This window comes from Callithrix jacchus, chromosome 11 (assembly GCF_049354715.1).
Source record: "Callithrix jacchus isolate 240 chromosome 11, calJac240_pri, whole genome shotgun sequence".
Classification (NCBI taxonomy): Eukaryota; Metazoa; Chordata; class Mammalia; order Primates; family Cebidae; genus Callithrix; species Callithrix jacchus.
Genome location: NC_133512.1, coordinates 54355498 through 54368063, shown reverse-complemented (window position 1 = coordinate 54368063; position 12566 = coordinate 54355498). Strand labels below are relative to the sequence as shown.

The 12566-nt window shown below is 39.0% G+C and overlaps 1 protein-coding gene across 4 annotated transcripts in view; it reads right to left on the bottom strand.

Annotated features, from left to right (window-relative positions):
* Positions 1-12566, bottom strand: part of PON1 (paraoxonase 1) — a 65898-nt gene that overhangs the window by 10428 nt on the left and 42904 nt on the right. For 2 of the 4 annotated variants that reach the window (XM_078342753.1, XM_002751588.5), the window contains exons 2-5: positions 7590-7660; positions 6082-6137; positions 4670-4838; positions 1473-1599 (exon numbers count right to left, since the gene is read on the bottom strand). In XM_078342753.1, coding sequence (XP_078198879.1) covers positions 1473-1599; positions 4670-4838; positions 6082-6137; positions 7590-7626 — 389 coding nt within the window. In that variant the 5' untranslated portion in view covers positions 7627-7660. Of the gene's footprint in view, positions 1-1472; positions 1600-4669; positions 5098-6081; positions 6138-7589; positions 7661-12566 lie in introns of all 4 variants that reach the window. The other 2 variants (XM_078342754.1, XM_009002406.5) reach the window with 2 other exon arrangements.

Here is a 12566-nt window from a genome sequence, read left to right as displayed (position 1 = left end):
GCCAATATTTTTGCAACTGGCTCAGGAAAAAAATACTCCAACCCTGGAAACTTAGATAAATCTGAGATTTCCAAGATTAATTGTTAAAACACATACATTTTTCCCACTATTTTGTAGTGATTTGAAGCACTGGCTCTGAACTCATGCTACCGGGATTAGAATCCCAGCAGCACCATTTACTAGTGATGTCATCTGGGGCAACTTAACAATTACTCCAGGCTTCAACTTTTTAAAAATCCAAAATGGATATAACAACACCTAATTCAGAAAGTATCTGTAAAACATCAATAAAATAATCTGTTTGAATTAGTTAGTGTAGCACCTGACTTACAGTGAAAGCTCATTTATTAGTAGTATTGTCATTAGCCCAGCTTCTCCATTCTACATACTCTTCCCTCCTTTAAATCCTGGTGTCCTTCACATTCTCCAAACACTCAGTGATCTTATTCTCTCTCCAAAATATATTTGTTAAATGAATGTATGAGTAAACTCTCCCACCAAAAGCTGTTCTCTGACCTTTTACTCATCCTAGGGGGGCAGAATAAGACCTGAGCTGGAGTTCCTACTTGGCCACTGGTGTGTTGATTGCCTCTCATCCAGTAACTCAATTTCTCTCCAATCTCAGTTTCCTCATCCTCAAACCACCAGATAAGAAGAGGAAGGGGTCCTGGTAACACAGAGTGCATACCACATACCAGGCCCTTAACTAGGTATCTAGAGTACAAATCTAGATTTACAAATACAGAGGTAGTCAAATGCTGTACAGATATTATATAAAATAGGTTGGGATTCTAGAAAATCATAATCATTTGGAAGTAAATGTTTTAGAAGATAGTGTCAGCTTGCTCTCCTAAATCCATCACTGGCCTTACAAACTAAATCTTCATAGGGAATGTGAGGAAATTGACTGGGACTGGAGATCCTTGGGTGTTTTATTTCACCATATGTTATGTCAACAAGGCACATAGGGTGAAGTTCAGTGTACCACAGATCTGCTATTGCATATATTGTATGGAACCAAGCAGAAGTGTAGGCAGTCTAAGGAGGTTTTAGATGCACTGGATTTTGGGTCTCATTTGGGTCTGTGTTTCTAATTCACAGAAACATCTAAGAGTCTACTTTTAATATAAATAAATAAGCTCATGATGTCAAATTTGTCTATGAAGCCTGTTTGGGTGTGAAATACTAAGTCTGATGCTGGAGAAAAGCAAGATTTTTTTCCTGGTAATAGCTTCAGTGGAGATCCTGAGGCCAGGAGCCAGCATCTAACCAGCCTAGGAAACAAGAGAGGAAAAGAATGGGCAGTCTCTGAAGAGCCTCAAAAGGTTCTTCAGAAGTGCATGTGGAGGAGTCTGTGATTAGAAATGAGAGTTGAACAGCCATACCTACTCTGGGGTCAAAAGAAAGAACTAAAAGTAGATTAACTATCCACTACAGCTAAAGGGAAATCGAAATTTGATACATCTCAGTACTTAGGCAGAAGATTATGTCTGATGGTTTTTAGATGCAAAAGTGATTTTTCTTCTTCTTGAAATTTAAACAACTCCACCGTGGACTTGGCGTCTGGATGGTTCACCACCAGGAGGTATATGGCATTATCTGAGAGGAGATTAAAAACATAAATGAAACATTAACTGAGCTCTCAGCTGTCAGCCCTCTCTCCAAAAAGCAATTTCAACCCACCTTCAGCTAGTATTTAGGATGTCAGGCAGAAGGAATATTTTCGTCTCTTTGTAGAGAGAAGCATTTGTGATTGCTCCTGTTCCAAAGAAAAGTGACTCAAGGAAGAACCAGTGACAGTCTCTGAAAACTCAAAACTCCACAGGAGAAAAAAAAATCTCAAGAATGAGTATCACTGACACTAAAACTCCAAAGAACTCTAAGTTTTCCAGTTTAAATGGTCTCCACAAGATGCAGTTGCCGTGAAAGGGAAAAAATCTATGGGAACTCCCAATAATTTACACAGTGTGAGATGATAAATTCCACAGAAGAACATGTGAGAAATAGCAAACAAAAGCAGCTTCCTTGGGTCAGTGGGACTTTAAAAACACAAAGGAGACCAGTCTAAGTGGTCAAGAATATGTGATCAGAGTTGACGAAGTTAGATTATGGTCTTTGCTTTAAGAAAGAAGTCTTTTGAAACCTCTGAAATGATCAAATTGGTGGGATTTTTTGGTTTTTTTGTTTGTTTTGAGATGGAGTCTCACTCTTGCTTACTGGGCAGGAGTGCAATGGCACAATCTCGGCTTACTGCAGGCTCCGCCTCCCAGGTTCAAGTGATTCTCCTGCCTCAGCCTCCTGAGTAGCTGGGATTACAGGTACCCACCACCACGCCTGGCTAATTTTTGTGTTTTTAGTAGAGATGGGGTTTTACCGCGTTAAGATGCAAAATTTGGCAAGTTGAACTAAGGAGATTTTAACAGAGAAGGCAGCTCAGATGCTTTTCATTAACCCATTCAGCAAACAAAGAGAGTAATGAGGTATTATCCTCATGGGAGTTAGGCATGTTCTCTCTGATGAGGGGATGTTAGAGCAAAGACCTAAGTGAAATAAGAGAACGAATAATGTGGCTATCTAGAGAAAGAGCATTCCAGGCTGAGAGAAGAACTTGTACAAAGGCCCTGGGGCAGAACTTCCTGGATATATTCACTCAATAGTGAGGTTGTGGTGGAAGCAGAGTGAAGGAAAGAGAGAGTGGGAGACTGAGAGGGCTGAAGGTATAGGGAGCCAGAATTGGTCTTGTTAGGGCTTAAGGTGAAGATCCAGGCTTTGCTCACTGGGGGATTTGAGCTAGGGAATAACATGACCTGAGGCTACAGCAGTAATCCAGGCACATGGAGAGAAGGGACTGGACCGAGAGGATGCCGCTGGCAATAAAAGGAAGGAAAGGTCATGAGAGGCCTTTAACAGGAAGTATGCAAAGGCCCTGAATACAGCTGAGGAATGAGGGTGTCAGAAATCAAATTCAAGTGAGGATTAAATCCTGGATTCACATTCTGTGCAGTGGATTCTACTTCTAGAAATTTATCCTAAGGATATAGTTACAGAAAATACATGTACAAGAAAGCTTATTTTGGCATTGTGTGCAATGTGCATAAAAGTGGCAACAACCTAAGTATCTGTCGGCAGATGGGCTATATTACAGTGCTCCCACACAACCGAATCCCCAACCGCCTCAGCAAAGCAGTTGCAAATGTGCTGTCACATAAAGGAGTCCTTGATATAGTGTTTAATGCAAAAGCAATTTGTAGCAGGGGTTGTGTAATATTACCTCATTTTTATTTTAAAAAGTATCCACACATCAAACACTCTTTCTTTGCACTTAACAATATTTTTAAAATAAAATGTAATGGTGATGAATGGGTGGATGAGTGGAGAGTCCACTGAAAGGGATGTGTGTGCGTGCGTGTGTGTGTGTGATATGGGGAAGAGAAGGAAATATAAAAGGATGGAAAATCATTTTCAACATTTTGAGTCTAGTAAGCACCTGTGGCATTTAAAGGGCCAATGAAAATAATAACACCCCTATTTGGAGATGTTCTCCTAGAAAGCAGACACTGCAGCACTGGTTTGAAAGTTCTGAAGTAGAGAAAATAAGGAGGAAGTAAAAGATCAAACCTCTGGGGTAGTGCTCAGGGAATTGACAAAACAATGAATTGGGGAGAAAACCTACAGTAAGATCAGAATTGGAATGGCTAAGTGCACTGCAGTATCAGAGAAGAGCAAGTTTTGTAAAGGAGAAAGTGGTCAACAGCATAAAAGGAGGTGAAGGAAGGAAGGGAAGAAGGAAGGGAGGAAGGAAAGGAAGAGAGGAGATTTGTTAATAGGAACATCATTGATGACTCTCAAGGTAGCAATTTCAGCCACCCACAGTGGGGAACTGAATGAGGGTTCGTCTGACAATAAAATGGAGGCAATGGGTATAAACGTGGCTCTTAACCCTGGCCTTACATTTTTATTAACTGAGCAACTTTTAACAAGTACCGTGATCCAGGCCTCCCTCAGACCAATGGAATCAGAATCTATAGAGCAGGGGCCTGGGCACTGAATCTTCTTAAATCATTCAGGTGCTACCATGTGCAACTGGGGCTGAATATTAATACAGAGACAAGGAACTGACAGCAAATAGAGAGGGATAAATGAGGTAAAGATATAAAGGATGGCACCAACAAGTTATATTGAAAAGGGCCAATATGAAGAACAGCATTTTGAACACACAACAGAGGAACCAGCAGACAGGAGGCACTGAAGGTGATGGGGCCGGCAGAAAGCTGACCATGGTGACTTTCCATCACTGGACCTATAGGTTACAGTGCCTTGGGTTGGAAAAATCTGTTCCTATAAATGCTTGAGTCTTGAAAATTGTTTAAAATGGAAAAGCTATAATGATCAGGGCTGGATATTATTATGTTAATTATAGGGAGAATGTTAATGTTGGCATTTTACAAAATTAAGTGCTTTACAAATCTTAAATATTTTAGCATTCTCAAGTATTTAAGTGGTTTTAATATAAGTTTCAATTAACATAGGTAATGTTCTTACCCAGAGTAAGAACATTATTCATGATTATGCTTTGCTTTGATGAGAAAAAATAATTCATTTATTGGCATGTTTTTCTGTTTTTGTCTTAAATTTGGTTTTGATTTTAATAAGCAGTCAATATTGTTACCTTCATCTGTGAATGTGCTAATCCCATGAGGGTTAAATGAAGATAAATCAAATTTACTTCCAATGATCTCCAATTCCAACACTGTTGGATCTTCTTCATTCAGGTCCATCAGAAGTATTTTTCCAGGCATGTTGGGATCGAAGCTCTTTATTCCAGGATATTTCAATCCCTTATACAGCATGGAGGAGAAAAATCAAGCACAAAACCAGTACTTTAAATGCTAATGGAGGTGCTGGATGGCACATGGGTTCATGTTGACTGCTCCTAACCACAAGGCTGGACAGATGGCCACATAGGAAGCCTCTTAGTTAGCTTGCATGATGGGTCCCCAAGAGAAGTCTTCTGGAAGACACATGCTCCACTAGGCCACTCCACACAAACCCCTTCATCCTCTGCAGCAAAGTCATATGTGCACCACACTACAGCTTCTAGCCCAGGAGAAAGTTCAAAAATGGAAGAGCAGACCAAAGCAGCAATTAATAATAACCCTCAATGATATAAGCAAGGAATACAGAGAGAACATTGGTTATGGCTTTTCAACTGTTCCCTGATAGGTCCTTGGAAGCATCTCAAAGATAGAGTTTTAGTGGACCAGAGGAACTCCTCCTTTCTTACCCTTCAATCAAAGCAACAAAGCTATTGTTTTATATATTGGGTTCCCATATAAGATTTTGCTTGAAATATCATTATGTTGCTTAAGAAAGGTTTACAACACATTGCTTTCCAGGATGACCAGTCTACCATCTTCATAAGAGGAAAGTGGACTAAATAAGTTACAAGAAGTAGCAAAGGTTTTTTAAATGGCTGGATGATTGTCTATTGTTTCCTATCAACTCTGTTATGTTATGATCCCTAGACCAGATGGCGGACTTCTTTTGTTTTGTGCTATATCAGCTACCATAGCAATCTGTATGCAGGAGAGTTTCAACAAATATGGTAGATTCTCTCTTCAAGGTTTGGGAATTGTGGGAGACTTATCAACAATTTTAAATTAAAGGGCTTAATCTGAAAGATGTTAAAAAATGTAAAAGTTGAAATAACATGGGAAGTGGTATATATTAAATGTATACTTAATTTAGCAAATATTTGAATATGGCAATTTTAAGTGCTTCAGGGAATAAATAGCTGAATGGGAAAACCATTCTTGAATACATTGAACTCACAAACAAATTTCTGCAATAGAAGCGAAGGTAATATGAGTTAAATGTAGATCCAAGAACACAAATATGTATAGAACACACATGATCATAATTATAGCACTAGTGTCAATGCATACACAGTTTGTCTTTTAAGCCATAACTGCTCATTTTATTTGAAAGTGGGCATTGGTACACAGAAAGCCTAAGTGAAAGACTTAAACTGCAGGTCCTAGAAAACGTTCTAGAACACAGAAAGTAAAAGAAAGCACTCACGGAGCTAATGAAAGCCAGTCCATTAGGCAGTATCTCCAAGTCTTCAGAGCCAGTTTCTACCAGAAAAGAGAATAGAAAGTACAGGTTGTTTCATATCATTGCAGGAAGTAGATCCATTTCTTCATCACACCTCACCTGAAACTGGGGCTATATATTACTCTTACCTAATAGGTTCAGAATAATTCATTCTTTCATTTATTCAAACTGATGAATGTGACTATATGGAAATTTTAAATATATTAACATATTAACACATGTAATTAAAATTTACACTTAGTATATTTGTTTGGACTAGAACTTTTTCCTCAGAAACTGGATCCTCTTAAAGTTCATGGAAATTCACAAGATTTACAAAAGCCATGATTATTTTAAAAGAACTTGCTATTTTCTAAAGATGCAGGGTAAATTACAAATATATGTTGATACTTAATAGTTCCAAATCTGTAAAACCTTTGGAAAGCCAAATTGAAAATATAAGCAAATTCCAAATACTTGAGTTAAAATGGGGATACATTTAAGTGATCAAGAATATGAATTTTTACTACTAATTATAAACATCAGTAAAATATCACTGTCTTCAAATTATACTTTAAGTACATGTAAATTTTGAACATTTCAATTTATGTAGAGAAAAATGAACTATTTGATAGGTATTTATACACTTAGTTGAAATGTATGCTTTTCAAAAACCCAGTGATATTTGATATCAATGTCATATTTTTCTAGAAAAATTTGCACCATAAGGTATCTAGTGAAATTTAATGATACTACGTCTTCTGGTCTATCCTCCTGAGACTTAAACACCTGACATGAATAATTCTAAAGAAACAACAACAACAAAAAACCCAAAACATAACAAAAGCAAAACACCAGTTGGAGAGCTGAGCCCAGGGACTCTCCTTGTTGGTTACCTCCCAGTTGCAATTCCCCTACCATTTTATCTTTGCTGACAGGGCCTGCCTCCCCCATTGGAGGCCCAATAATTACTTTCCCAGCTTCCTTTGCAGCTAGGACAACATCCTATCTTCCAGTTCTTAGGAATGAAATCTAAGAGGAAATCTGCTGAGAGCTTCTGGAAAAAATTTTCCTCTCCGATATCAAAAGAGAGGTGCATAAGGAGAAGCCTTGTGGTAATTGCAAAGGCCTGTCAGAACTTATCTAAAAAAAAAAAAAAAAGTTAACTTTATTCACGGCTTTATCTGGCTCTCCCTCCCCTCTTCTGCCATCTCCTCAGGTTAGATTACCATGGAATCCAACATTATTCTTTTTTTTTTTTTTTTTTTTTGCTCTATTGATCAAATCAAAACAAACAACCAAAACTTCCAACACCTTGGCAATATATTGGTGAAGTCAAAAGTCAAACAACATGGTATTTATCATTAACTAACATTGACTCTCATGGTTCAAAGTTTTATTTTTGGACAAAATTTAACAGACATATTAATCACATAAAGAGCAAAAAAAATTAGAAGTTCAAATGAGACCATTTCTTCCTCTCACATACATACCAATTCCTTTAACTAAATTACACTTAGGAAGTTCCATGGGTTCTACCTCTCGGAAAGCATTAAGTCGTGTTCTGTGGGGAAGAAAGAAATAAAACACACATAAAACTGTTCAGAAATTATAATTAAGTTGAAGTGGTAAGCAGCCCCACAAGTTCTCCTGCACTGTACCTTGCCTGAGTTTCAACTCCAGAGTTAGTGGTCCCTGTCACCTGCAATTTTTCCAGGCAAGGCCAGGGCAAGACAGGTGGGGAACTCTGCATATAATATTTACTATTTATTGAGCAGAGGTGAATAGGTATACAAAAGAGATACATAGTATACTCTCCAGGGCTCTGTGTACCTTGGCAGGAACAGGAGCAATTTCATCAGTGTGTAAGGACTCCTAGGTAGAAAGCCTGCGTAAATGGCAACATGGTTCCAGTTTATTCCATTGATGTTTTGGAATTGCTGACAGATGGGCAGCCTCCTACTCATCTGCCCAGTCTGACTCCACAGCCTGAACTGGGCATCTGCTTTGTGGTGTAGCACTTGAAAAATGCAAGTATGCTGAAAGGATTTGTAACTTCAGAAAATCATACACAAGGCCTGCATGTAAAAAGGCATTTCACACACATACGTGTACTCACACATGAACGCACACATACACACATACACAGGAGCAACTTATTACATTTGAGTGCATAAATACCATGGGGAATGTCTGAGTAAAGGACAAAGGAAAAATGAACAGATGTGACAGGGAAGTACCAGCTGGCTGTCTGAACAGAGCAAAGCAACTGATGTGGCATTTGAAAGACGTCAGCACAACCAAGAGATTTAAACAATAAACTTTTTTTTTTAGAACTAGTGATAAAATATTGTTATAGCAAGTAGTGACAAATATCCAAAAATCCCCAGAAATCTTATTTGGCTTCAAATAGGCTGAGAAATTTACTTGTCCTTCTGATGATTTGAACTCACAAGAGGAGGCGGATGGGCTACTGGGGTAACAGACGTGCTGGATAAAATTCTTACCGATGTGGTAAGAAATGATACGAATTTGGGGGTGATGGCCTTTCATTCATTTATTCAGAAAAAAAAATGAGTATGTTCCTACCATCAAACCATTGGCTATCAATTTCATGCTCTAAGAAAATCTGACCTAAGAGGCAAGGAGTAGTATCCAGTAATCTGCTTTGTGAAGTACTGCCGTTTGTCCCAACACACAACCAGAGTAAAGAACCACCAGTCTAGGTACTAGAAATACCGAGATGAGTGAATAGAAAATGAAGGCTTGGTCTGTGATGAGACTGTGGTTTTCTAATTGATAGATGTGAACTTAGAAAGAAGACTTCAAAGGAAAGATGGAATCTGTCCCATGACCTGAGAAATGGAAAGGTATTTGAAAAATAGAAATCTGACATTATAATTGCAAAAATTCACAACAAGGAAATAAAAGGGGAAGTGACAGAACAGTGGCTTACAAACTTTTCAGACTGAGACTCACATTAGGAAAAGTATTTTATATGGTATAAACACCCAGTACATGTACACATATATACATACACATCTGAATCAAACTTCACAAAACAATACGCACCCTCTTCTGTGTGACTCATTCCTAACTTTTCTGTTCAATTATGTTTCATTTATTTTAAATGTTGGTAATTGTCTACTAAGTTGATTTTGTTACCCACCATTTAAAAAAACCTGTGTAGTGAATATTTGCAGCATGCCCTCAAGGAGCAAAAGGACAGGTACAAGATGTTAAGGGTGATAGTCATAACCAAGGAACACACTAAGACTGGCATGGAAGGAGAGATTCAAGGATGTAAAGTCACTAAATGGGCCAAGACTTGTGAAAAACACCAAGGATAGTCAAATTCACTTTCTTAGACTCAAAACCACATTGGAAGAATACGCATGCTGCCTGGCTCACAAAGGTCACCAAACATGGGTTCACAAAAGATACCAAGGACTCTTTTCCCTATATCTCTTTCACACCTCTTTTTATTGGCTCATACTTTCCCCTTCACCTAGAATGCTCTTCATACCAGTTAAGAAGTGGCTGAGCAGAGATTGGAACTCAAGCATGAACGCAAAGCTCACATTTACTTCTCTAACCAGGCAAAATCTACAGATAACACTGCTTAAGAGCTGGAAGATGCACCTGAAAACTGTGTTATTATCCTCCAGCTCATATTTTTTCTACCTCATCTTCAATGTATTAGGAAATATCTTGTCAAAGGCTTAAGTCCAAATGTTCTGGGCCTATGAGATAAGGTTCAATGTCTGAGATATGTCTCTGATTCACTAGACTCTGAACTCTGTGCAGAAATCATACAGCCTTTGCTGTGAACTTGTCTGAGTCTGTTTTGTGTTGCTATAAAGGAACAACTGAGGCTGAACAACTGATAAAGAAAAAGGTTTCTTTGGCTTATAATTCTGGACACCTGGAAAGTTCAAGATTGGGCATCTGCATCTGGTGAGGGGCTCAGGTTTCTTCCACTCATGGCAGAAGGTGAAGAGGAGCCAGTACCCACAGAGATCAAGAAATGAGAGAAGATGTAAGAGAGGGCTCCCCAGGACCCCCGGGGAAGACCCCTACTCATGATGCTTTGTAGCTTCTCCTGGTCTTCTGTGTTGGGATTAATGCCTTAGTTCATCCTCAAGAACCTTCACATGCACATCTGTCAACTTTCTTACCATATTGTTCTGCAGTTGTCAGTTTTTGATTTTTTGCTCCCAGTAGACTTTAAAATTGGTGAGTGAATACTGCATCCTATTCATTCTTATAACCTCTAGCAAGAACACAATGTTTGCAAAGAGAAGGTACTCAGAAGATGTCTACTGAAGTGTTTTGCAGCGATACTAGACAAGTACACTGGACTGAGAGGATGATGTTGGTTGCATTCATAGGGGAGACGGGATGGTTGGAGTATATTTGTCCTTACCTCAGAATTTCAATGAGGTATGATTATAATACATACTGAAGTATCACTCATTAGATTTCATAAGTGGATTTTTGAGATCACATATGACAGCTATAAAAGCTAACAATTATAGGATATCTGCTATATGCCTTATTTGTACACACACACACACACATATATGTGTATATATATATATGATGTATTATATATATATGTATATGGTATGTATATACATTTATTTTTATGCATATATTTATATACGTGTGTGTGTGTGTGTGTGTGTGTATATATATATATATATATATAAATGCTGTAACATGTATCATTATCCCCTAATTTTCAGGTGGAAAAACAGGCTGGAACTTTTCTGGAATAAAGTGATAACTTGAAAGTTGCAGAAATGAGATCTAGCCCAGGTCATCAGGAATCTACCACTACTCTCTTCCCACAACTCTGTGTTGCCTACAGCAAGCATGGAATGGTGGAAATACAGTGAGAGGCCCAATGTCAGCTTTGTGGTTTCCTTCTGAGAAGGGGAACTCAAGTGTTCTCACATATTGCAATTGGCAACATAGGGACAAGGAAGCTGCCATACAGATGTAGTGCTGCAACATTCCATAGCCCAAGTTGGGGTTTGGGGAGGGGAGCTGTTTTTACCATCGTCCAAGGCATTCCCTGGACTTCTGCAGTGCATATCCTGTGAGGCCACATGCAGTTGATTACAATGATGGGTGGAAGACTCGTGGTCTATGGGGGCTCTCTCAGTTCCTTTCTCTGTGCTGCTCCCACCTGAGAAACTTGGAAATCTCTTGAGGCATTCCTTGTATGCTCCCACAAGTTCCCTCCAGCCTAGACCTATACAGACCTCCTGTGAGCCCCATACATATACACTCCAAGTCTGAAGAAAAAAGGATGCATCTACCCTGGGGATTTGGCTCACTCCTGATGCAGGCCTCAGGATATCATCTCTTCCCTTCTCTCCCTGGGGCAGATGCATGATCTCTAATCCCCCAGGGAGTTTGTTCAGTGATGCTGGTTCTGCTTCAACAGCGTGGGGTAGGGCTTGAGATTTGGCATGTGCAGGGAGCCTCTAGGTGATGCTCAGGCAGCTGGTCCCCAGACCCAGTTGAGTAGCTAGGTTTTAGCGGCTTCCAACAGTGAGTAAAATTTTCCTTCCTTCCTCTGTCTGGGCCACTCCAGGAGGCTCAGCACCCAATCTTTATCTATATATTTTTATCTATACCTATAATCTCCTTTGGCAGCCAACAGCACTGTGACTAATGAAAACTCACAAACTGTAATTTTTCCATGATTTAAAAGCCAAGATTAACAACTGCTTCTTACTTTTTTCTAGCATTCTGTTACTTAAAAAAATTTAGAAAAATAAAACTCCACAATAAATATAGTAAAAACCCATTCTGAAAGTAAGATTCTAATTAGTCCAGAAGATAATATAATTTTTTTATATTTAGTTTTCATTAAGTTTTACTTTAGTGTAAATAAGGCATTGTTGACTAAGCCTTAGAGACTAGGATGATCTCTAGACTTTGAACTCTTGTAAAATGTTATGAAACTTCTGATACATTCTTAAAACAGCCCCACACCCCTTACATGGCACTTAACTGTTTGTTAAATACTTAAAAAAGAAAAAGAAATTAACATTTATTGAATAGCTACTCTGTCCCAGGCAGGTGTGTATTACCGTTTCCAATTAAATGAAGCAGCTAAGGTTAGAGGTATAAAGTGATTTGCCCAAATTCCATACTTAAGGAGCAGAGGTAAACCCCAGGACATCAGATGCTGGCTCCACGGTTCCCTCTTCCCCACCTGCCCCCACTAAAGTGGGCCATCACAGCACACGTTAGCTCCCAACTGCTCAGGTCCACACGCAGTTTTGCTGTGGCTCTCAGTAGCCTCAAATGAGGCTTGAGAATCTTCAAGCCTGGAAGGTTTGCTATGCCAGACAATCAAGGTGCAGAAGGGATGGGATTCCTTTTCCTAATTCACAAAATATCAGGAGAACCCCGGCCTGGTTAGTTTCTTGCTGGGTTGAGAAGTGAATCTG